Source organism: Lagopus muta, chromosome 19, assembly GCF_023343835.1.
Source record: "Lagopus muta isolate bLagMut1 chromosome 19, bLagMut1 primary, whole genome shotgun sequence".
Classification (NCBI taxonomy): Eukaryota; Metazoa; Chordata; class Aves; order Galliformes; family Phasianidae; genus Lagopus; species Lagopus muta.
This window is the reverse complement of record NC_064451.1, coordinates 5,184,703-5,209,559: the sequence shown is the minus strand read 5'-3', so window position 1 is coordinate 5,209,559 and position 24,857 is coordinate 5,184,703. Positions and strand designations below refer to the sequence as shown.

Below are 24,857 nucleotides of genomic sequence, written 5' to 3'. Positions count from 1 at the left end.
AAATGCTCCAATATAATCAATTAAAATTTAGTTTATTTCTTTTTATTACCATAGCACCTTTAGGGTTTTTTTTTTATTTAAAAAAGTTACACACAAAATGACAGAATTCTCCAATAACGATTATCTTAGAAAACCTTTATGACAAACAGTGCCCCGTGACACAGCAACAAGATACAAAAGCGTTAAAAAATACAAGCAGTGTCTACGTTTGTCCCCATAAGGAACCACTCACAGGGAGGAGCAGAAGGGCAGCACGGAGCTGCAGGACCAGCCCCACAGAGCTGAGCTGCCAGAGCACACAGCTGGGTCGGATGGAGGCATGAAGCAGCAGTAGCCACCCTCCAACAGGCTTTGAGCTGATCAGCATTTCATGCACACGCTGAATTCATCCAGCATTCACAGTGAGACCCGGGTGAGGTGCTGCTGAGGTCGTGCTGCAGCCTTCCCTTTGAACACAGATGGTTTGGGCACAGTCCTGGGGCCACTCAGGCTCAGGAGACCAGGATTGGGGTGAAGGGTAAAGCAAAATCAGCATCACACTAAAAAACATGAGGATCACAGAGCACACAAGAGTCAAGTTAAAAAACAACCAACCAAACAAAAATAAATCATTATTTCTGATATAAAACTGTTTACAAACACCGTAGTGGTTCAGGAGATAAGTTCTTGTAAGCATTAAGCCCCAGGCATGTCCCTTATTTTCATCTTCACGCTTTCCTGAGAGGTGGGTGGACTTCTCTCCCACCATCCCATCACCCACTGCACCACCAGAGCACATAACAAGAAGCAGGAGTAGCACATGATCTCCCCCAGTACAGAATACAGAAAATGGGGGGGGGGAAGAAAAAATGAAGTGTGAAACATTAACACAAGTAAAACCACTGCTGGGTTTGAAGAGCTGAAAGCATCCAGAGCTCATAGGATGAAAAGGGCCTTTTTCACCACATGCAAAACCATCCTGTTGTGGGGCACAGCTTACAGAGTAATGCCAACCTCCATCACCAAGCCAGCCCTGCTAACGCTCTGCATGCTAAGATTCTCTGCTACCATCACTCCATCATCTCCTGCTGCAAAAAAAAAACACTTCTCCCTTAAGTGACCCTGAAATTTCTCCATTTTCAACCCATTTTCTAAACAACGTATGGCTTTGACATAGGGCTTATTTTGTGCTTAAAAGCAGAGGTGCAGAGAGAGCACAGCCCTCAAGGAGAAGAACGAGAGCGGCTGGGAGAGCCCAGCAAGGCACTGTCTCCGAACACATTGGCATAGGAAGATTTGAGGAACTGGACGTAGTTCTGCATGCTGCGATTCGTGCTCTCCGACTGCTCCAGCCGATCCTTTAAGTCCTGCAGGCGGCTCTCATAGCGGCGCTCTGCCTGTAACAAAGCACAGCACAAGGCTGAAAGGCAGCAGCACTCAGCCTGCTCATTTCTTCAGCTGTTCTGAGAAATCCCCACGGCCAGCGAGGATTAGCACAGTACTGGATGGCATTGCCACGGATGGTGCTGTAGCATTACTGTTTGTTCTGCTCAATCCCAACATCATTCAACAACCCGACAATAAATGACAGGAGACAATGCAGCTAATTGGTTGGCCTTCTTAAACTGATTCGCATAGTTGTGTGGAATTAAACATACATCAAAGAAAGCCAACCTGACCTGATTCATGTGCCAATCCAATTCCAAGTAAAAATAATGTAAACGAGCAGCATAGATACACAATATAGAAGAGTCTCACTTCTAGGGTCACAGTATCTCTGACGCCATCTGACACAACTCCCATTTGAACATAATTGCTTTCTTACACACACTTCAGCTTAGAACAAGTTCTAAACGTTTTTTGCAGGGGCCTCTGTGCACAGACAGACTGCTACCAGGATGCTGCCAGCAGAGAGCACTCCTCACAGCTCACTCACATCATCTCTGTTCCGACGCAGCTGGTTCAGCTCTGTCTTAGTCCGACTCAGCTGGGTCTCCAAATCCAGCACCTTGGACTGGGCTGCCCTCTCTCTGGATGTTGCTCGTTCTCGAGTTTGTTCAACCTGCACATAACAGGAAAACAACCTGGTCAAGAGGCGTCTGTGGAAGAACGATGCCCACAGATCCTCTGTACATTTACTTGGGCAGATTCCTGTACATAAGCACCAGGTCAGCCCAGGGCTTTTCTTACTTCTGTTGCAAACAATAGTGTCATAGGCTGGTGTGGCATTTCCATTTTACAGTCTGGACAGTTACAGGAACATCAAACAAGAAATCCCTTACTTGTCGTTTGGCATCCTCAATGGCCATTTCCAGCTGACGAGCCAGGGAGCTGCACTCACGGGTCTTCTCTTCTAACCTCAGCTGGCACTGATGGATCGACTCCTCACGCTTTGCAATGACCTGAAGGAACTCCACATTCTGGGCACTCGTTGTTTCTAGTTTTCTAGGTCAAGACAAGGCAAGAAAACCTATTCATTTTAAACAGAGAGTGTTTCAGACTGCCTTTCTGTTAGGTCTCGACTAGCTTGGAAGGTGATTCTGTGCTCCAATCAATACTTCATTTCTCTAATCAGAATTTCTAAGACTGAGGGACACTGGGTGCTCACACACACACCTTTCTCCAGATGTTGTCACTAACAAGAACTGATAAACACAAACAAAAATAGTCTAATATTCAGTAACCTCAAATCTGACCAGCTGGACTGGACAAGGAGCTGGTATCTGCTGTGCAGGCACAGTCCTTTCTAACAGCATTTGTCAAGTTTGCTGCGAGAACCTACAACTCCCTGTCTAGTGGACAGTTCCTGACTGGAGATCCCTGTGAGATAAACAAATGTGCAGAATCCTGGAGGCAAGCAGGGGCATGGGAACAAGCCTGAAGATGTTTCAATTCTGTGGAAAAAAAGCACAATAGAGTGTGGAAAGGAAAGTTAATAGAACAAGAGAGCCTAATATTTCTAACCTTTCTAGCTCCTCCACCTTCAAGGTGAGCTGCTTTTTCTCCTCCTGGGCAGACTGATATCTCTCTTTTGTCATCTCCATTTTGTCCCCCTGGAGCTCAATCTAAAAATTACAGCCATTGGTTACTTCACAGAACAGTCACTACGCACACGACCAACCTCCTAAAACACATGCTGCTCTCCAGAAGGAAATATTCAGTCATATTTCTGGAGAGTCCTAGAAAAGGAACAGTGGATAGAAGGCAAAGCACTGAACACACAAAGCTTCCATTTTGTTGGAGCTTCCAGCTAATGCTTAGATAGGTATGAGAAAGTTCTTTGAAACTTCAAAGGAAAAGCCAGGTTGGTAAAAGCTTGCATGCAGAGCAGACACCTCTAAGTACAGCAAAGCACATGCACCGAGAACAGCCACATACCTGACAGGAGCCCACAGAGACACCACAGACTTAAACACAAGGAAGGTTTACCATTCCAAGCCAAGGAGAGTAAAGCTGTCAAGACTACAAGATTATTTGCTGCGTCCTGAGGCATGACTGTAGATGTCCTGCCTGTCTACAATTGTCCTGAACCACCTACACAGTGCTCCTGGGAACATAAAACAGGGACTGGGAAAACAACCTGAGATGAGGGTGAGAAAACAAGGTTGGGACAGCATTATCAGCAGAAGACCACAGGAGGAAAAGCCAACAAGATGATGGAAGTAACAGAAGGGAGCGTCGACATTTGCAAGCGTTGCCACTGCTGCAGTTCAGGTCCCATTACGGTTCTGCACTCAGGGATTAGAAAGCTTTCAAGCAGTAAGCAATGCCGGTAGCTACACTGCAAGCTTCTCACACAAAGACATGGCACACACCTTTATTTTGCAGTGCACGTTTAATCTTTTCAACAAGAGACAAGAACAGAGACGGAGCAGTTCGAACCTTCCTGCGATCAGAAATTCATCTTGGTCTCAGAGATGCTGCGTTGCAGGAGCTCTCTGCCAGTCCCTTACCCGCTGACGGAGATCTGCGATCATGACAGACAGGTCCATGTTCTTCTTCTCGTAACTCTGAAGCTGGTCCTGACATTCTGCCAACTGTGTCTCCGTGATCCTCAGGATCTCAGGCAGCTTTTCCAACTCAGCAAGCTGGCTCTGGAACTGCTTGCGAGCCTAATGAAGGCAACAAGCAATTTTCAAACGTTTAGAAACTTTTTAGTTTAGACGGTATTCCTTTGAAAGCTTTGGTAATTTGCACCATGGGGACACTGGGTATTTGTCAGGTATTGGAGTTCGAGGTGTAATTAAGGTCTTCTACCCCCTTACGATTTGATGTCCATGGGTCCTGGGCTTCAATTTTACTAGAAGCACAAGCTATTTTACAAGGACAGCTGTTCCGCAGCAGACAGTGGCACTGTTCTAAGCCACTACTTCCACAGCAAACAAATGCACTACGCAATCTAAACATCTCTAAAGAACGTTATATAGTCAAGGACTTGTTAAATCTTCAATAACTTTTGCAGAAAGAACAAAGCCTGAAAAAAGCCAGTCAAAAAAAGGCAAAGCACATCTGCAACATATCAGCCTCCAGAGGGGTTTAGTACCAGTTCGATCTCCTTGTTCATTTCATCCTTAAGGGCCTTCTTCTCTTTATCACACTTCTCCAGTTTTGCTGCCACATCATCTGCTTCCATGCGGGTCTTCAACACCTGGGCACACAAAAAACAACTATACTTTACCTGTTATATAGAGTTTTCAACACACGTGCTGCCTTTTGGAGTAGCTAAAACTGCTCAAGAATCACCAACAAGTTTCTTACCACCCTAACTATCACTCCAGGCTAAACTTGGAATGGAAATTCACTTTTACTTCTCCTGCCCACACCATTTGGGTTTCCTAAGTACCAAAATGTCCAAAGTCCACTCCTCTCCCTTTCTCCCCCGCGTCCCCCCAGAGAAAAACACAAAACCAAACAATCCAGGGACAGAACTCATCAGACTGAAAGGCAAAGAACGGGATCTCACCGTTTTCCTTTACCTTTTGAAAAGGAGTAAGGAAAAGAAAAATAATTCAGGCCTGTGTTGGGTTTGCCTTATTCTTTTTTTTCCCCTCTCCATTAATCAAGATCTCTGCCATAGCTCTCCCTAATGATAAAGTTAGCAGCAGATACTGAGGAAGGGAATTCTCCCACCCTTTAGCACTAAAGCACATGGCAGCCTGAATGCCAAAACCACAGGAATCTCCAAGAGCAATGGAAGGATTAACAGAATAATTAACAGAATAAACACAACGGTAACGAGAGAAAGCACACCTGTGTGAGGAAGGAATCCAAATGTGCCCACCTGTGACTTGTAGGTTTCAATCAGGTCTTCATAATTCCTGACAGAGCTCTTGAGCTGCTGAACTTCCATGTGCGCTTGATTCAGCTTCTCCTCCATAGGGACCACACTGGCCTGGAAACAAAAAAAGCATCTTCTCAAGTGTGTGAATGTAACTGTTACACAAGCTGCTTAATGCTGTCTAGATTGGAAAACAAACAAACAAAACTGTCACTGTAAATTAGCAAGACTTCCCTAGCAAGCTTCCCCATCGTATTCAGGATATGGTGAAACAAGTTTGAAACTAAGCAGCAGCAACAGGGCAATTCACCTCAGTTGTCAGAGGCCAAGAAACTCATTGTAATTTCTGCTTCTTTGCACAGCATCTGAGCTTTGAGTCACTGACCTTTAGTCTTTCATTTTCCATTCTGAAAGAAGTGGTCTCTGTAGTTTGTTGGTGCAATTTATCCATCAAGGCATCTCTGTCCTCTCGCATCCTGTCCTCCAGGCCTGCCTGCTGTTCTAGCAACTCTGCAATACGGCTGCCATGCAGAAAGAAAATTAACCCTCGAACGAGAAGAAAGCTGAAGACTCCTAACTCTTCACTATTAGCTTCAGAGACATGGCCTTTCACTACCCTGCCACCCTCCTGCTTCATTCACATATACGTATCTACATTCTGTTCAGCTACCTCAATCTTCGCTCACCGAAAACCAACCTGAATTGTCTCCCTGGAACTCAAATGCATTGCCTCCAAGATACACATGATAAAGAAATAATTCTCTCTTGTCTCATATCCCTACCTACTTTTTCCTCCTGCAGCAACAACTGTAGTGCAGTGATACACATTTATTTACTATCATGGGAAAACTGCCATGAACTAATCCCTTTCACTCAAGGATCTCAAACATCTCAAAAGAAAGAAATCCCTAATTATTTAAAAGCACTAAAAAAGGCAAAGGATCAGAGAGATTTAAGAGCAAACCCTTACAGCCCACCTTTGCTGTGGCAAGTCAACAATAGAAACCACATCTTTGTCTCCTGGTCCCTCCAAACTCTGCTACCCCATTGACAGGGCTGGCTTTGCTTGGATGCTTGCTGACAACTCAAATTATTTAATTACTGTATTCAATTAAATCATCCTTGAACTACGAACTCATTCACACTCATGTTAGTTTCTCCATACTGATCTTATCTTCACCTGTTCACTGTAACCATTTCCAATTCAAGGTCGCTCTTATCCTTCACTACTTTGTTGTAGCGACTCCTCCAAGACTCCAGAGTAGAAAGTGCCTCTGCAACGTAATTGTCCTATCAAAAGGAAACACAGATGACAAAAATGTTACTGGACTAGATGTGGGATATCTATACAGCATGCAGATGCTGCTATGAATAAGCATCATATGTGCAGAGACTTCATTAAGACTTAAAAATGTCAAAGCATTTATTTTTGTTCTTCCTGATTCTTCACACTGAGGTCTTCAACAACACTGCTGTTAGAAAATAAACATAACAGCACAGAAAGGAGAATCCTCTTTGAAGACAGCAAATGAACAACCAGGAGTACAAAGCATGGGTAACATTTTGGTACTGGCTCTGGTCTCCAATATTCTAAAAAGAAGGAAAAGATCAAGGTAGTTCCCTTCTGACCATCTAACTTTTCTATATTTCCTTGATATCCTTCAGTAAGTTTTCAATAGGAAATCCCAGTGCATTTTGAAGCCTTTGTACTTTTCTGCTCTAAGTACTTTGTGGATTAACAGCCGACTTCATTCAGAATTCTCAGCCAAAACCACCAGCTTTTATTTTCCTGGCTTTTGTCAATCCTCAGACAGTGCTGAAGAACAAGGTGAAAAAAATCAGACCTGATATTTTTGTGACAAGAGAAAACCGGATTTGTTCTAAGCTTAGCGCAAATGGGCCAAGGCACCGAGACAAAAATAATCCTCATTAGTTGAAAGCAGAGGCTCTCCCCAGGGCTGCTTCCAGAAACCAAAGGTGTAGAGGTACAGCCTGAAATGAGGTCTCCCTTTGGGTATCACTGGTACCTTCTCTGCCAGCTGGACAGCCAGCTGCCCTGCACACTCCTCACTCCGCTCTGCCCGCTCCTTCTGTGCACGGAGGGCTTTCTTCAGGGCTTCTTTATCACGGTCTGCCTTCTGCCTCAGTTCTTTCAGCTGTTCCTTGATACATTCCACCTCTGCCTTATGCTGAGCTTCACTGCGCTCCAGATTCTGCAGTGGGGGGAGGAAACACAGCACAGGGAATAAAGTCCTTACACCTACATACCTAAAACAGCAACTGATTTCCTAGGAACAATGGAAAAAGATTGGTATATAACCTCAACCCTTCAGCCTGGGGATACTTGCTACTTCATCCTGCCCTGACACGAACAGACACATCAGCACCAACTCGAAGAGTGAAAGAAGCATTTATGCCCACGTGGATATAAGGAAGCTGAAAGACTGCAAAGCTGTATTTAATCCCAGTGCATTCCAGAGCGTTGTCTGCTTGTAAACAAAAAGCTACAGCCTACTCTACCTACACAAACTGTTTCACTGCAAGTTACAAAATAACAACACAGGAGAAAAATTAGCTTGAAGATGCCAAAATTAAGTCCTTCAAGAGAGTTTTTGTTACCAATCTGGTTTCTAGAAGGGCTTAAAACACAGAAATTATTCCCAGCATTGCACCTTGATACAAAAGATTTCACGTATCGGAATTAAAAGCTGCCTCTCATACATCCTCAGCTCCAATGCAATGAGGCAAATCTCACTCCAATTTAAAGGGCTGTAACTCTTATGGCCTTTTGGTACTTCAGAACCAAACTTCTCTGTCCTTATTCCTATTTATTTCCTCTTTCACCAACTGCTCTCCAGAATGCTGATTTTCACCCTGACCGAGGGAAACACGGGTCCCCATCCCTTCTGATCTACCCCAGAACATTCTTTCTATTAACTGAGATACCCACACATAATGCTGATACTTTATGCAGCTGCAGAGCTAAGCAAAGTGAAATACTCCTATCAACCAGCTGCACACACACAAAACCTACCCAGATCTGCGTGCTCAGCCGGTTGTTCTCAGCTTCCTTATGTCGAAGCTGTGCTTGCAAATGGCCTCTCACAGATTCCAACGATTTTGAGAGCTCACCTGCTGTCTTTGCCTGTTCCTAAATGAAATGCAAACAAGTCACACGTTTCTCTTCAGTAAGCAAGTGAGAAGGAATGCTTTCTGTTACATAACTGTTTGGTGAAGAAATCTTTTGCTGTCTCCAGCCATCTCCACCTTCCTCAGATGTTTTCCTTCACAGCTCCTCTTTTCCAGCAAATTGGGCAACAAATAAACAACCATTTATTTTATATCAGAGGTAAATGACTGCCCTGGAAGATTTGCTCAAGTGAAAAACATCCTCTTTCTCATCCACTACATTTGCCTTTTCCTTCTTAACCAGAGGGGCAAACTGGAATTTGAGATCAGGAACCCACCAGACCTTAAGCAAAAAGGTAATTCAGGAGTAGGCCCAAACAAGGAGAGAATACTGCCTCTGCATCTTAGTGATGGATGCTTTCTCAGTAGAATACTGAGCCCACAGCTGTGTGGGAATAGGTAGCTGTCTATTTTTATAGATATATATGTATGAACAATATATTTATAAACAAACCAGTCATTTGATTCCTTATCAAGTAATTGGCTGCAAGTACAAACCCACATTCTGTACTATTTGTGAAGGTGGAGCAAGAAGGGGATAACAGAATAAGGAAGCTACCTTTTCTTCCTGTATCTGAAGAGCAAGATTGTTGATCTCTTTTTCTTTCTCCTGAAGCCTCATCTGAAGTTGCTGGAAAACAAACACTACTCAGATTTTAAGTAACAAACACACTCAGGTTAGCAGGTGGAGGGAAACAGGTGTAATTGCCTCCCTCCAGACACCATTGGATCCACAGCTCTGTCTGGTATCCACAGCAACACCACCTTTAGCCTCCTGCTGCCTCCTCAAACAGAAAGCAATAAGGAAACATACAATTGCTTTAAAGGGGCTCAGAACACCTGAGCAGAAAACTTGATAGGACTACACAGCCCACAGATTATGGACACTGCCTGCATCTCGTATTTTGTCAATTCTGGCAATACAAGAACACTTTTCTCAGTTTACAGATGAGGAAACGGGGAAAAAAAATGGTGCCAGATCATTCACACAGTTACAAAAGCAGGAACAGAAGGCTTACCCTCTTTATGTTTTGCTACCGTTAAGGATAGCACGATAAACCTACAGAAATAAGATGGCATCCAAACTGAAGAACAATATCCCAGCTGTCAGGCTATTTTTGCAGTAAGTATTTTTTTCTTTGCCACCCCCGAGACACCTTTTCAAAGTATGTAGTAGAATTCTTGCTTTGTACATCCAGCACAAGGAAAAAGTCAAGCACAGCCATTTGTGCTTGAACTGAACGTGGTAAGGACACACTTACATATCCCAAACTGCTTCTCACAGCAGAATACTGCAAATCATAACAGTGTCCTTGTATGCAGGTCTGAGCTGTGGTGCCCCCAGTCTAAGCTCCATATTTGATAGGTTTGAAAATTGATTCACTTTGTAATGCAGGTTGTTAATCAAAGGGGCTCCAACAGCCACAAACACAAGAATACTTTCCTAAAAGGCATTAGAGTAAAACCAGAAGGCTGAATACAGACCAAGAGCTTGCAATTTTCTCTCTTCCTGCACAGTAAGATGTTTTGGTTTGCTTACCAACTTCTCTGTATCTGAGTCAGCCAACATTTTCAACAGCACACCTTGCTTCTGCAATATCTTCTGAGCATCCCTCTGCAAAATAAAGATGGGAGAAAAGCTGTTAACTGAAAAGCCTGCATTTTACAGATGTTGAAGATGGAACTGTAGAAATCAACATGTCTCCCCCTTGTTGCAGCAGCAATTACCAGAAGATACCAAGCATGGAATTTGCTCAGTACTTCACGTATCAAAACCTATCTCGAAAAGCTTTCCCAGTTCTCCCATACAAAGATGATAACAAGAAGCACAAGGGCAAAATATGAACTTCTAGCACTCTCTCATTACTCAGAGTCACGTAAAAAAAACTCAATTCTCTTCTCCAGTCTCACTGGTGGCTGACAGAATAGTTAACATTGGCCTGCTTGCGTTCAAAGGGAATGAAAACTACAGGAAGAATAGCAATTTCCAGATGAGAAAGTTGACAATGCAGTGCCTTTTTCATGTAGCCAAAGGCTCAGATGCTGTGACATCCCCACAGCAGAAAAGTCAATCTTATTTCAGTGAAGTAGGTAGAAATAAACAAAACCATCCTTTTTGACACAATGCTCAAAGGCAGCACAGGGATAAAGAGTTACAGAGTTCTCAAACTCAAGTCCCATTTTCAGTCCATTATACAATACTGCCTTCAGGACTCATCCAAGTTGCAGCACTCAGCGCTGCTCACCTCCCTTTCGTGCTGTTCTCTGAGGAGTTCCCGAAGTGTACGATTGGTTTCTTCAAAGGTGCTCAGTTTCTGCAGCAGCAGCTCTTTCTGCCTTGTCAGCATGTTGATGTCTGAGCTGCTCATGTGTTTCTCCTGGAAGAAAAAAAAAAGAAGGGCATTATTCACATGCAAACCCTGGAATTAAAGCACGAAGCTGATAAAAGCAGGGTACTGCCACAGTCAGCAGCATATGCACAGAAGGTGACTGGATGCTGCAAATAAATACCCGGTTTCCAAAGAGATTTAACAAATATCTTCAGCAAGTTAAATCCCAAAACTTCTTACATTTCTCTGGATCAAAATCTGTAACAATATCTACACCTATTTTTTTAAGACAGCCATAGAACAGTACAATGCAGCAAAGGCCAGAACAGAAAAGGCAACACCTACAACATTGAGTCTCTCAATTGTATTTTTCAGGGCATGAATCTCTCTGGCTGCTGCTGCTCCATCCCTCTCTGCCTCACTCAGCTTGGACATCAGGCGTTCCTTCTCATGCTGCAAGTACTTCTTCTGTAGCCTGCAATGAGAATTCAGCCATCAGAGGAACATGAAGTTTTGGCAGCTGTACCAGACAGTATGAATACACAGTTATTTGGGGAAAACAGGAAAAAAATACACTGAGCAAAGGATAAAAGCTACCCAAGTTCACCCTCTCTCACCATAGAAGTTGTTCTGACAGAAGACAGTAATTAGGCTCCCAGAGCTTGCAAGGATCACAACTATGAAACAATAATTTAGGGGGGACAAACGTAGCTTGTAGCAAAGCTTACACACTACTAAGGCCAAATACAACGCTGGGTGTTCCCTGGGACCTTGAGCATTATGGAGATAAGACTTCAAGAGGCCCAACATGAAACAAGAACACACACTAATGCATTCAGCTCCAAGTTTTCAGTTAGAGGGTGAAATCTCAGCAGTATTCACATTTTTGGTAGAAGGAGTCCACAGCATTAACAACCTGGTGATCTTTTCAAGAAAAAGAAGACTCTCCAAACACTAATGCCCCAATGGAGGCAAACTTCCCTAATTCTTCAGGCATGCAGGAAAACATCAGAGATCTTCAGGAATCACAAAGAAAAAACAACACAGTTCAGGCCCTGTCATGGGGAGCCTCAGTGTGATTTTTCACAAAGGTCAGAAATTCTCCTCTAATTTTCAGCTTTGCACTTATTTGTTGTTGTATCAACACAGTCACAATCCAGATAATATCTTGACATCCAAAATATTAACTGCAAAGCCACGACAACCCCACAGCAGGCTACTGAAGCCCACCTCTTTCAGCTTCCCAACAGAGCAGGGTTTTTCCCATCCCTATGACCACGCTAGAATCCTTCTCTGCAGCTACTGCCATCTGAATTCCTTTGTAACAGGTGATAAAAAACCCCAAACCATCAGTTCTTCAGCAGCACCACAACCTAGGGTACAAACTACACCCTCAAATAACACCAGCAGCAATGCCACTCATTACAATGGAGAACTGGAGCTTTCTTACACAGTCAGATCTTTCTCCTCCCTCATGCGTTCAATATTGCGCCTGAGCAGCGTGTTCTCGTGCTCTGTTTCTACCAGCTCTTGTGTGACCTCATTCAGTTCTTCCTTCTGCTCCTCCAGCAGACGTTTTGTCATTTGCTCCTTTTGCTCCTGTTTCTGCAACTTAGCCTAAAAGAAGTATTTAAATAGAATTTAAGATAAACCACAAGTTGACCATTGCTCCTCATGCATCCTGCATTGGGCAGCTGGGAGCACAACGAACAGCTGAAAGCACACGAGAAGAGAGAATGGAGGGAGGTCGAATGGGTGCCCCAGGTTTGTTTGTTTATCGGCAGAAAAGATTCCCCTGCTTGCACAGAACTGCAGCTAACAAAATGGAAGTGATCTTACACCGTGGATTTAGTTAAACGGTGCCACCAAATATTTCGATTCAATTCACTTAAGTATCAAAACAGAATTTCTTTATTTTTTATTATTTTCTTTTATAGTTACATGAGTAACTTCTTTAATTTTCTGTAGCACAAATGGAATAGAAAAGGCTCAGTATAAAAATACACTCTATTCTATTTGATATTCTAAAAATTCTATTCTCATTTACCAATTTGAACTTTTTTGCATAGGTTAAGTAAGAATACAATCACTGCTACCCACAGAGGAAATAAATGGTTGCCCTTCCCTCTCTCTCCAAGCATCTAAAGAAATCTGGAAACCTCTCCTATCCATTTTTTAAATGGTGTCAAGTGCACGAGAGGCTCTTCAGCACAACATCACAGGTCTGTGTCTTTGAAGGGAGAACCAGAAGAAACTATTTTGAGGAATAAGTGGATTCTTCAAGGATAGAAGATCAACAAGCTGTGCTTCTCACCTTCTGGACTGACGACTACTCGCATTTTGGGCTTGAGTAGAAAAAAGATTATTTGGAAACCAAAGCACAGTGATACCTTATGAAACTGACGTGGCTTAACGAATTTTCATAGTAGGGCACAGTGAATCTTTCAGTAAATTAGTTCTGATTTTCTGAACAGCTCAGACTGATTTCTTTCATCAAAACAAGCAGCAGCTGAGCAGTCTTCACTTCACCAAGGCTCTCATCTCCTCATGCCAAGCGATCAGCTACAAAGCCAGAATCAGCAGGTCTTTACTTGGTCCCCTCACCTCATTCTTCAGCGCTCCCACCACATTCATCAGGCTATCTATCTTCCTTTCGTATTCATTCATTTTGCAGTAAACTGCATCTTCCTCATCCGTCGAGAGATCGCTCAGGCGCAACACTGACATCATCTTTTCGGAATCTGGAGGTGTAATTTCCAGGCGGTGAGTTGGACCCTAATAAAAAACCAATAAAGGGAATCTTTTTTTCACAGGAAGGTATAAATTGTGTCCTAAAGCTAACTACCAAGACTAGAGACTGCGATGCATCACTGCAGTAAGACTAGGGAGGAAAAGCAGAACGTGATCAGCTCTTTCATTTCCATCTGTGAAAGTTCAAAAATGCAGAAAGAATAAAATAGAGAAAAAAGAGAAACTCAAATTCTCATCCTGGAAGAGCCAGGAATTGAAGAGCTTAAGCTGACAATAATCAGGAAGAAAACAGAAAGAACACTACGCAGTTGCTGCAGCTGTGAAGGATGAAGATGACTTCACACATGCAGCCCTCAGCTGCTTCTCGTGCCTCTCAGGCAGCTTTGTTGCTCTCTGCTGGAAGCACTCAAATTTCTCAAAATTCTTCTTAAATCACAGAGCCCAGAACTGCACACAATACTCCAGGTCAGACCACATCACTGCTAACACAGCAGGAACTAACGAGTGAATGTGTCTGCATTCTAGAGATGGAAACACGTGAGCTGGACATTGGATGTTAATCATTTCCTATTTTTCTATATTTAAAAATGAACAAGATGTACAAGAAACACTCGAAATGGACTGTGAGTGGCAGGGCCCTTCTCTCATATCAGCCCAGCTCCCCCCAGCCTGATACAACAACTGCTCTCCTCAACCTCAGCTAAAGCTTTGCTTGAGGGAGCAGCAGCAGCTTACCTCCCACTTGTAGGTGGAATCAAGGACTGATGTTTTTCCTGGGGGCATCCAGGGGGCCTTTGTTTTCACCTGGACTGCTCGGCGCACGTTCACAGCATTCCCTTTCATTTTCTGTTTGTGCTTTTGCTAAAGAAGAAACAGAGAAAATAAGAACAATCACTTTTGATACGAACAATAAGACCTTTTAAGAACTATTAACAATTTTTATCGCTGCAAAAAGAAATGGAAGATCATTCACAGTGTTATACATGGCACATCAGATCAGATGAGCCAGCAGAGGAGGCTAACACTAGCCAGAAGGAAAGGTTATTGCATGTTCAGCTGAATGTATTCTTGCTGCTTATCACGTAAAGACTGTTGTATGACTGAAATATCCACAACTGTGACATGATGAAAGCCTTACTCAGCCAGCAGGAAGATTTGGGGACAGGGTATGGGGAAGGAAGTCTCCTCTGTAGGGAGATATGCAAAGAATACTGCAATGAAACCCATTTGGGTGCAGAAGGAACAAGCTGGTAGATTCCTTCCCTATTCCAGATTAATCTCACAGTACAGCAGCTGTACCAACTGTCAACGCTACCAGAGGAAAAGGAATCATACAGTGTGATTGGTTATGAAAAGCCCCTGAAGCATTTTCCTTGTTTTAAAGTCAAAAGTACATCCACATTTATTCGCCTTAAAGTTGAGGTGCTCTAAATGATGAAAAGTCAAAGAGTGTTTGCACAACTTTAATACCTGACGAGCAAGACAAGCCATTCTAAAGTACCCTACGGGGGATTAATTAATAGCAGGAGGTGACTTCAATGTCAGACCCTGATCTGCCATTAGCAAAGAGAAAATTAGTGGAGAATTTGTAACAGCGTGTCTGCAGACATAAGAGTGAGCCAGCAACTTCCATTACTTGTAGAGAAAAACTTGACACTTCAATTTCAGAAGCAAAACAGCTACAACTCAGCTTCAGTATTGCCTTCTGTCTCCTGCTGACAAGGGTATAAAGAGATCCTTCTCTGTGGTGTAGCTCTGCAGATTGTCAAGGTGCTTAATGCCAGAAGATGGTTTGAATCCAGTGCCTCTTCTTTTAAACACGTTAATTGCAGTACAATCAAGACAGTGAAACATTTGGTTACTTCCTTACCCTGAACCCTTCCTACAGAAACAGGTAAAGCTAAAGAAATAACAGTATGAGAACGCAAAGCCAAGAGGTAAAAGGAAAAAAAACCCCAAGCTGCATCACTTGAAAACAACAATTCTCATAATCACAGAATTGTAGAGGCTGGAAGAAACCTCTAGAGATGATGGAGTCCAGCCCCAGTCGCTTCATTAAACATGACAACAAGCCATATGTTCATACATAGCATAATTAAATCGCCTTAAACACAGAAAACACGTCGCTGAAAATTCACCACTGCTATGCATACAGCTAAAGAGGCAACAGGTCTCAGTTCCAACACTATGGCAAAACAGACCTCAAAGGTTCTGTGGTGTTTCCAGGACTGTCTCCTGCCTGCAGCCCTCACAACACCCAGCTGCACGCTCCTACCTGGCATTTTGCAGGTGTGGTTTTCTGACCCTTTTTAATATGGACATGGACAGGGGTGTTTTCATCCACATGGACGTGCAAAGGGGGAGATGAGGAACGGTTCTTCATGGCTCTTCTCCCACGGACGGGAAGGGGAAATACAATGAAAGGAAACCTGTGAATAAGGAAACTGGAAATAACAACATTTCCCTCCGTGCCAGAGAGCAACAGTGGCCAGTTCTGGTCAAAGCACGTGCTGTCTTTCAGTAGCATCTGCCATTTTGAAGTGCATGCTATTATGCTGCAAAGCTATTAAATCATTTCTTTGCTGCCAATATTTTTGCAGCCATTAAAGAACAAAAGCAGTTGTACTGATTGAAGGTGCCTGCAAGAGTCTGGTGCCCCAGAAAATTGAGCAAATCAAGGATTTCAGTAACCAACAGCATCAGATTCTGAATAGAACTTTCATAGAGGAAGAGGAAAAGAGCGTTAATTTAACAGCTTAGCTTAAAAAAGCCAACAGGAAACAAACATCATTCCGAACCTCTACGTTCTTTCACATGTGCTTAACTTCAAATTCTTGAAACTAAACCAATGCTTCAAAGCCTTCAGATCCTTCATCAGATTTTCTCTCTGCAATACATACATGTAAAAATTGACACACTAATTGCCTAGCACAGAAAAGCCCAGAGACACTAGGTTAAAGAAATCAGCATAGGTACGAATCTTTCCTTGAGGTAATGATTCTTCAGTACAACGTAGCTGTAAAGCTTAGAAAAATCCAACAGCAGAGTTCTGTCGGCCCAGGTATAATTACTTACAGTTATTTTAAGGCTTTTAGCTCCTCTTGACACTGTGCTCTGTGCAGATACCGATGTCATTTCATTTTCGATGGATGAGGGAAACCTGATGCAGAAACAACACAATCATAGAACATCCCAAGTTGGAAGGGACCCATAGGGACCATCATGTCCAACTCGCGGGGAATGGTGCCGATCCCAGGACGTTCCCTTCCTCTCAAACACACAGACACAAACGTATCAGATGTATGAATTCAAACTAGGGTCAGCGTGCCATTGCTTCCCCTGACAAGTGCAGGATGAAGAAATGACTGAGATTGTCATCCCTTAAGTACTGAGAGTTGGCTTAAACATTAGAAAACTGCTTTCTAGAATGACACAGGAGGACCTTACCCAGACAGCTGTGACGGCAACTCTTAACCATCTGCAGAAAAGCTGAAAAAGGCCTGCAATACAAGTGCTTGGTGCTGCACAGCCCTGTAAACACATACAGTAGTGGTGGCCAACCAGCCCCATCCACAGACCTGAACTGGGAGCAGAGTGAGCTGCTTGTCTGGTAGTGCTGATGGGATTGGGCTGCTGCACCCAGTGTGTACAGAGCTTTGGAGCTGCACACAAAGGGCCTCACTGCTAATTTCATGCAAACACTGCCTCAAAGTCTGCTGCATAAGGGGATATGGTACAGGTGTTACAGTGTCATTCTGTACCATACTGCTCTAGAACAGAATTCAGGTGACCTTTCCTAGCTCATTTTTAATGTGACAGTTTGCCAAGGATCGTGTAATACCCTGCTCTGAACGAAAGCAATACGTCCACATCAGTTATGGAAAACGTCAGGTTTTGGTGAGTAGCATCATAACACAGCAGCGACAGGCACTGGTGTTGGTAACATCATAATACAGCAGTGACACTGGGCGAGGAAATGCTGCAGCACGGGCAGCATCACCCGGCTTAGGGCAAGGGCTGCTCGGACAGCTGGGAAGGAGCAGCGCTGCTCTCCTGCATGCATCTGCAGCTCCGCCGCTGTAACTGAAGCAGAACTTCACACGCAGGGCGGTCACAGAGACCGCAGGCGAGGAACGGCAGCGGAGGCAGCCCGAGCTACAGCTACCGGCGGTCGATGTCAACGGATCGCTGTGCCGCTTCGGAATTGGAAGCGCAAAGCGCTCAGCGCTCCTCTAGAAGCAGCACGCCGTCACCGCGGACGCGCAGCAGAACCGCTGCGTTACACAAACGTCACCACGAGGCACCGCACGGCGAACCCGGGACCTCATCGGCTCGCGCGCGCAGGGCAAAGGGCCGAGCTCCCCTCGGCCGCTCCCCGTCGCGCTCCGAGAGCCGCCCGACGGCCTCTCCTCCCCCTCCTGCTCACCGCGAGGTGCCGAGCGCGTTCCACAGCGGGGTCCGCCTCAGGCGGTCTTCGCCGGCGGCGGCGGCGATGCGGCGTTGCGCCCCGCTGCCATGGGCGCCGCACCACGGGCAGGAGATGCAGCAGCACTTCCGGGGCCGCCGCGCCGCCGCCGCCCGCGCTTCTCCCATTGGGCGGTTCAAACCTTCCTCGGCAGCCCGCGCCGCCCCCGCGCCGCGCCGCCCCGCCCACAACGGGCCCCGTCGCCATGGCAACGCGAGGCGCGCGGAGCCTCGTTCTGACCGCGAGGGCGGGCGCCGCACCGCCGTTCTCGGCGCGGAACGGCCCGAGCAAACGCAGAAGCGATGACGAGAAGAGCAGCACCGACGCTGCTGCTGCTGACCGCGAGCGTTCTTTCACGTGTGTCAAAGCAGAACTGAAATCGCAACTCGTTCCCCTCTAAAGTCTGTACACTGAAGGAAGAAACAAACCAGGACTGCCCCTCGCACCCACAGAGCCCCTCAAAGCGCACGGTGCTCACAGACAGGCTCTGCTGCCTGCAGTAAAGAGCTGCTTCCTCCCAACCTTCCCCTTCCCTCAGGGAAACGCCACCGACCCCGACCCGACACCTGTGAGGGCTGAGCAACCCCACACCCCAACCTGCAGCCATCGCTCCCACCTCAGCTGCTACTGCAGCACACAACAGAAACCCTCAGCTATCCCCACCCGCACCCATCCCTCTTAACCCTTCTCTTTTCTCCTCTCCCTCAAAACAAACTGATTGTCAGGGGTGTTCCTGAGTGGCTTTGTGCAACGTAAGTGCTTGGTGTTAGCAGGGTGAGATGTCTGCAGTAAGAGCTCACACACATCCCGTCAGAGCAGCTTTTATCCTCGCACACCATACAGGATCATCAAAAGAACCGTTCACGTGGCAAAGCTCACAGCCCATCAGCACAGCACGTCCCAGAGGAAGGGCTCCTTTCCCAGAACTGGGGACTCTCCCCCAGCTCCCACAGCGCTGGGTTTACGAAATTCTATTGCAGAAAAACTTATTTAAAAATCTAGCATCCAGTGTCTCAGTCAGGAAAAGACGTGTGGATGAATGGAGGAAGACAGCTTGAAGCAAAAGCCGCTCAGAACTATCAGACTGGATCCAGCTGTAACACTCCCTAGCCAAGAAAGCAGCTTGCTCTTACAGTAATGTGCTCTGAGCACAGCTCTCACCTGAAAGAACCCTGCTCAGTGCTTCTTCAGTTCAGTCCGAGCTTCTTCCTTCCAGCAGTGCCCTAAACACCTTCCTTCCACCTGTCCCCATCCTTCTAAATATCTCATTTACACTTACGCACTGCAGGATCCCTCTGCTTGCAGAAACTCAGAACCCTGAACAGGACAGTTTCTGTGCCTGCATGTCAGTTCACGATGTGTGATCAGTCCATCAACTCTTTAAAAAATAAAAACCATTCCTCAAGTTTTTTTTTTCCCCCCATGCAAGTACTTCAGGAAGGAGGCTGTAGTTGACATCAGGCTGCAGCTCTTTGAATGGCTTCTTCCATGCGCTGGTACCAAGGCTGAATCTTGGTGTGGAACATCATGTCGTCAAAGGCTTCCAGCCCCTCCATGACCCGCAGCACTCCGTACACTGCCTGTGCCAGAGGATGAAGATTAGAACAACACTGAGAAAGTCAGTGGTGGAGAATGGCTTAGGGTATCAACGAGAGTGCCTCTGCAGCCCAGAAAACAGAAAGCAAGGCTCTTTACATGCCTACAGCACGCTCCACAAGTCTGAACAGTAAGGAAGATTGAACAGGCAGAAAGGCAGCATAAACATACACGCAGTTTCTTTAAGGAAATAGTTACAAAAAGGATAGAATCTATGTGCAGTTATGGAGTAGAATTTAAGCCATCTCAGTATGTGAAGCCCTGGTGGAAAAAATTTCCCTTGCATCCCAGGGAAGGAATCACACTCTGCTCCACATTGCTGCCTGCAAAGAACACCTCCTCAGCACCAAGTGCAATAAAGCCTGTGCAGGTGCAAGGCTCTGTTCACCAGCACTCACTGTTCAGAGCAGTTGTTCTGATTTGCAAACTGCTTCTCTTACTCTTCCACACAATCTGTAACACCCACCTGCAGATGAGTACTGCAGGTTCATTTGCTGAAGGAAATCAGCAAATACTGTCCTATTTTAACAAGTGTCCTATGTGCCTGTAGCTGATATAAATCCCCTTCTCTGCCTATGTTCATGTTCACCATTTCACATGGATGAACAACTGGGTAATTTGCAATATATGTAACCATAGAAACAGGAATTAACCACTTATTAACCACTTACCAAGTCAGCAAGGTTTGGCTGGCTTCCACCCATGAACAGCCTGTTCTTGCCAATGGCTTTCACCCACTTATCAACTGCCTCGTACAAGTCTTCGCGGACATCATCGCGAAGCTGATGCCTAAACAAAGAAAAGAACTAGTCTGAAAACACAGGTTTGGTTCTTCAACCTTTCATCACCTCTAATCTTTTGGGCTGGTCTTTGCTGGGGAATCAGGAAGGTATTCTAAGGTGAAGGGGACAGCTGGTGTGTAAAGAGCAGACAAGGAGTTCAGTACCTCCACAGTCAGGGCAACACAGCTGTTACTCCCACTGCATTAAGTGGTTTGGTTTCAAAGCAGGTTCTGCTCTTTAGGATGCTGTGGCCATCAAGGAGTCATGACTGTGCACCTGGGGCTCAGTGGTACCCACCTTTTCTTCAGTCTCTTGCTAATGAAGAACATGGCAACGGCCCCCAAGTACTTGGCAAAGAAACCTTCCACGGTGCCAAACTTCCCCTCGCGGACGATGTAATCAAAGGATGCCAAGGCTTCTTTGGGGGTGCGGTAAACATTGGGGGAGATGAGGTGAACAAGCCAATCATCTGCCCATTTTCTCCACTGCATTTCTTCCCTGCAGGTATTGAAAGAGACTTGTCAGGGAATGAGGTACGGAAATCAGGCTAGAGGAGGCAGAGAGAATCACAGTGACATTAGCCAGAGCTTTTACCAAGGACAGCTGTGTCAAAAGCCCTACCTAAACACGTGCTTTGGTGACCTCTCTGAAATGCACTCAGGAGCATTATCTTCAGCAAGGCTCCTCCAATCTCCATCTGTAATTAAGACTGAAGATAGAGCACTAGCTTCTCCTTCCCCTGAGAACTAAAGCAGCAAGTATCCCCTTGGGAAACTAGTATTCCATGGCATTCCTCTGCGACATAAAGGCCAAGAAAGAAACTGGAGGCAACTGGAGGCAACTGAAGGCAACTGGAGGCATGACCACAATAGAGGGAACTCAGTCACTGAACAGCATTGTTTCAAATGACGTACAACACACAAAGCCACACTGATTACCCAGGTTTTAGACAGCGAGGGAGTGTGGCAGGTGTTGTCAGCACCCACAGGATTTAATAGACACACTACCATGAGGATCTCTGGAGCCAGCTTTGCACTACTTGAAGGACCCACAAACTTCAGAGCACTTACACTCTCACTTCTTTGACAGGATAGACTCGCTTTGTCTCCTTCTCATCCAGCATGAGCCAGTATTTATTTCCATACTCAAGTACCTCCTTGCCTTGCTCAGTCACAGTTTTCATGGGAGGATAAAAGGACACAATTTCTTCTAGGCTATTCCTCCTGTGGACAATAATACAGTTAGCACCTGATCAGACAGGCTACAAAACTGGGCAAGAGCACAGAACATACTGACAGGCACATACTTAAACCATGTTAGTCTAAGTGCATGTGGATCCAAACTCCATATGAAATAAGTTTTGAAAAGACTTTGGAACAGCTGCTCTCAAATAACTATTATTAGTGTATCTTATTTCCCCTGTATCAGACAGGATGTTTTTGCAGGCATAAAACTTCCTACTTTCCTCAAGTGGATCCAAAGGACAGCACAGCAAAGCTACAGCAATTTGGTTTCACTCTGGACATTATGACTGAATGTAAGCTTAGTTCCAGGACTAACCCTAGCACCTGCTTAAGCAGTTTTTATGCAAAGAAAGTGTCACAAGTGAGATTCACAGGGCCAGTCATATTCAACTCTTCTTCCTTGTTTTGTTTTCTTACTTGGAAATGAGATAGGTCTTTATTGCACTGATGATCACCGAAGAGTCATTCAACTGCTGAAAAAAACAGAATTAAAACAAACTTTCAGAAATTGGTGATGCTGAAAAGACATTTCTTAGTATTTCTCCCTGCATGCTGACACTTCCAAATTAGTGCTGCAGTCCCTTTTTCCCCTCATGAATTTCCCCAGGCAGCCCTACATGCAGATCTCTTTTGTAAGCACCTCGGAGTATCATTTACAGCAATTAGATCAATATGGTGGGAAAGATGTTGTAACAAAGGTGCGACGACAGAAGGACCAGCACAATAGAAGAGTGTTATAAAGGAAGGAAAGAAGATTGTTCACCCACATCAGAAGAGTCTGGGTTCACAGGGGAAAGCCTCATCACAGAGACCTCCAGAAAAAAATCCCTCCCCAGTGGCAGTCAGCCCTTAAATGAGGTCTAAGAGAGGCGCAGCCAGGCTGCACCCCTTCTGGTCACACAGCTGAACTGCTTTCAGCTGAGTTCTCAGGACTGACCGGGTCCTTTCCCCAGGTGCTCAATCAGAGGTTCAGGCTGTGACTCAGCAGCTTCCACACACATTTCATATCTGTCTTCCATTCTGATAACAGAGGACTCAAGGCATGGGTCCACAGGCAATACCATTTTGGTTTGGGATTGAAGCACTTTGCAGCAACAAAGCAGAAAAAGCAGCACTGATACTAAAAAGCCACAGAGTTGAATCATGAGTGATCTCTTTCCATAAAACGTAAGCAGACCTTTTTGTCTCTGACATGAAATGTGTGTCCTGCATAAGGGCTGACAGAAGCCAGATAATCACTGGACTACAGGGTCACTACATAAAACAACACGTCTAGAAAGAGAGACTGAAAACACCTCTCACAAGGCCGTGGCAGAGGATACAACACAAGGAACAAACCTTAGCCTTAAAAGAATACAACGTGATTTTAAGATTACACAACGTGTGATAAGCCAGAGATACAGACTTCCCTATCGAAGTTTCCCACAGTAACTTACCAGAGGGCTTCCAGCATCAGCTAGCAGGATAGGCACCTTTCTGTAGGAGGAGAATTTGATCTCTTTCCTCATTATTGGGTTTACTTCCACAATTTCATAAGGCAGCCCATGATAATCCAGAAAAGCTCGGACTTTACTGCAGAAAGGACAGGTTTTATATTGGTAGAGGGTAAGCTGCAGGTTCCCTGCAGGCAGCTGGGGAAGAAAAAAGACCAAAAGCTCGTTTTCTACTAAAAAGTATGAACGTTATCTTTATTTCACCCTTATTTTTGTTACAAACTCATAGTCACTGATTTGCAACACCTGATAATCAGTGTATATCAGTTCAAAAAGGCTTCCTTTAAACAGTATCACTAACATTCACCTCACAGGATCAATAACTGTTGTTTTTCTTTCCTCAACATCTACTCAACCTGCTGGAAACTCCTATTCCTATTCACAGTCAAAAAACAGAAGTGAGATGCACACAGCAGACTCTTCTGCACACAATCTGGTGCTCCATACCCTCCATGGAACCGTCGGGGCTGGGGTGCAGGAAGAGGCTTTGCTGTTGGTCGCGGTGCAGTGAGAGGAAGCAGCGCTGCACCTCGACCGACGGCAGAGGCTCAGAGCCGACAGCTGCACGAAGCTTTCAGACCCAGCGGCCTGCATTCAGAGCCCTGGGATGAACCGAGGGAGGCACGGGGCAGCGCAGACACGAAGCGCCGCTCCCCGCGCCAGCGGTGCCACACGTTACAAAACAACGCATCCTCTCGGCTCGCTTCTCATTTACGGTGCGCTTGGCTGCGCGGCCCTCAGCGGGCATCGGAAACACAGCGAGCCCCGGCTTTCCGACAGCCGTTTCCTACAGTTCCTCCAGGGAAACGCGGCTGCGGTTTCTTTCACGCCATTTTAAGCCGTTTCCCGATCGAAAACGGGCCACCGGCAGCCGCGCGCTCCACGGAGACGGAAGACCCGCCCCGCGCCTCCCCAGCCACCCCTTCCCCCGCCGGGCCTGGCGCCGCGTTACCTCCGCGGCCGAGTGCTCCCTCAGGCGCTGCCGCGCCGCCAGGCACAGACCGGCACCGCCGCCCAGCGCGAAGGCAGTGCCCAGCAGCAGGCGGCCCCCGCCGGCAGCAGCAGCGCCCCGCGCCGCGCCGTACAACGAACGGCACGGGACCCGCAGCCGCCAGGACGGCAACAACGCTGCGAACCGCCAGGCCCTGCCGGCAGCCGCCATCTTGCGGGCACGGGGGCGGGAGGCGCAGAGAGGCGGGGCGGAGCGGGGCGGCCGCCGCAGCTCCACGCCCCAAAATGGCGGCCGCGCTGAGGGGCGCTGGGCGGTCGGTGCCGCAGCGACGCGGCTCCGCTTGCTGGCGGCCGTGCTTCTGAAAAGAAAGGAAGGCGGCCTCATGCGGTGTGAAATGGGACATAACCTCTTTCTTCGCCCCAAATATCGGCTAAACCACAGAGCTCTGAGCCACCTAACGCAGCGCGCTCACGGCGCCTTATTCCTGTCTCAGTCACGTCCCTCCCGGGGACGGAACGGTTGTTGGGCGCTCGGGTTCCCGCACGGCGGGTAACGGACGGCCGTTAGCGGACCAAGAGCGAGGAGAGGCGGCGCGCTGCCTTCATCCTTTGCAGCAGAAACGTGAAGGTGACCCCAAGGCGCCGCGAACCGCCTCAAACTGCGCAGAACCGGCGCCACGGTGCTCAGCTGCGGCCCGGAGCTCGACAGCAAAGGCGGAGCTGCGGCCTCAGAACCGCGGGGTGTCACAGGAGCCCTCGCACCAAACGGGCAGCACTACCTGCCCGCCGCGCCCCCTGC

General features: G+C 46.2%; 2 protein-coding genes across 9 annotated transcripts; both read right to left on the bottom strand.

The window, feature by feature from the left end:
* Positions 1-38: 38 nt before the first annotated feature.
* Positions 39-18,120, bottom strand: ODF2 (outer dense fiber of sperm tails 2). Of its 7 annotated transcripts, none has more exons than XM_048966047.1 (22): positions 17,954-17,974; positions 16,603-16,687; positions 16,326-16,414; positions 15,803-15,971; positions 14,263-14,388; positions 13,381-13,551; positions 12,227-12,393; positions 11,122-11,251; positions 10,693-10,824; positions 9,987-10,061; positions 9,006-9,077; positions 8,292-8,408; positions 7,285-7,470; positions 6,438-6,547; positions 5,643-5,778; positions 5,261-5,371; positions 4,523-4,627; positions 3,933-4,091; positions 2,944-3,044; positions 2,262-2,424; positions 1,916-2,041; positions 39-1,376 (listed from the first exon to the last, which is right to left on the bottom strand). In XM_048966047.1, the coding sequence occupies exons 4-22, from the start codon at positions 15,908-15,910 to the stop codon at positions 1,203-1,205; spliced, it is 2,469 nt and encodes an 822-aa protein (XP_048822004.1). In that variant the 5' UTR covers positions 15,911-15,971; positions 16,326-16,414; positions 16,603-16,687; positions 17,954-17,974; the 3' UTR covers positions 39-1,202. The 7 variants fall into 7 exon arrangements, with proteins under 7 accessions (XP_048822004.1, XP_048822002.1, XP_048822005.1 ...); XM_048966045.1 differs by having other exon boundaries at positions 15,803-15,956; XM_048966048.1 differs by having other exon boundaries at positions 15,803-15,914.
* A 677-nt stretch (positions 18,121-18,797) lies between these two features.
* Positions 18,798-24,305, bottom strand: PTGES2 (prostaglandin E synthase 2). 2 transcript variants are annotated; one of them, XM_048965724.1, is made up of 7 exons: positions 24,060-24,305; positions 23,051-23,245; positions 22,032-22,087; positions 21,441-21,593; positions 20,668-20,868; positions 20,260-20,377; positions 18,798-19,572 (listed from the first exon to the last, which is right to left on the bottom strand). In XM_048965724.1, exons 1-7 carry the CDS (start codon positions 24,267-24,269, stop codon positions 19,450-19,452), a joined length of 1,056 nt encoding a protein of 351 aa, XP_048821681.1. In that variant the 5' UTR covers positions 24,270-24,305; the 3' UTR covers positions 18,798-19,449. The 2 variants fall into 2 exon arrangements, with proteins under 2 accessions (XP_048821681.1, XP_048821682.1); XM_048965725.1 differs by lacking the exons at positions 23,051-23,245; positions 24,060-24,305 and adding an exon at positions 22,378-22,441.
* Between the last annotated feature and the right edge of the window lie 552 nt (positions 24,306-24,857).

What these genes read in the sequence shown, in the direction of transcription:
- ODF2 (XM_048966044.1), bottom strand. Translation starts at nt 18,120, where the DNA reads ATGGGAGAAGCGCGGGCGGCGGCGGCGCGGCGGCCCCGGAAGTGCTGC. An exon ending in ACTCAGATACAGAGAAGTTG is followed by an intron (nt 9,078 to 9,986) that starts GTAAGCAAACCA and finishes TTTGTTTTCCAG; the next exon opens with CAACTTCAGATGAGGCTTCA. An exon ending in TTCAGATACAGGAAGAAAAG is followed by an intron (nt 8,409 to 9,005) that starts GTAGCTTCCTTA and finishes CATTTCATTTAG; the next exon opens with GAACAGGCAAAGACAGCAGG.
- PTGES2 (XM_048965724.1), bottom strand. Translation starts at nt 24,269, where the DNA reads ATGGCGGCTGCCGGCAGGGCCTGGCGGTTCGCAGCGTTGTTGCCGTCC. An exon ending in CTGATGCTGGAAGCCCTCTG is followed by an intron (nt 22,088 to 23,050) that starts GTAAGTTACTGT and finishes TGTTTTTTTCAG; the next exon opens with CAGTTGAATGACTCTTCGGT. An exon ending in AGCCAAACCTTGCTGACTTG is followed by an intron (nt 19,573 to 20,259) that starts GTAAGTGGTTAA and finishes CCTCTGGCACAG; the next exon opens with GCAGTGTACGGAGTGCTGCG.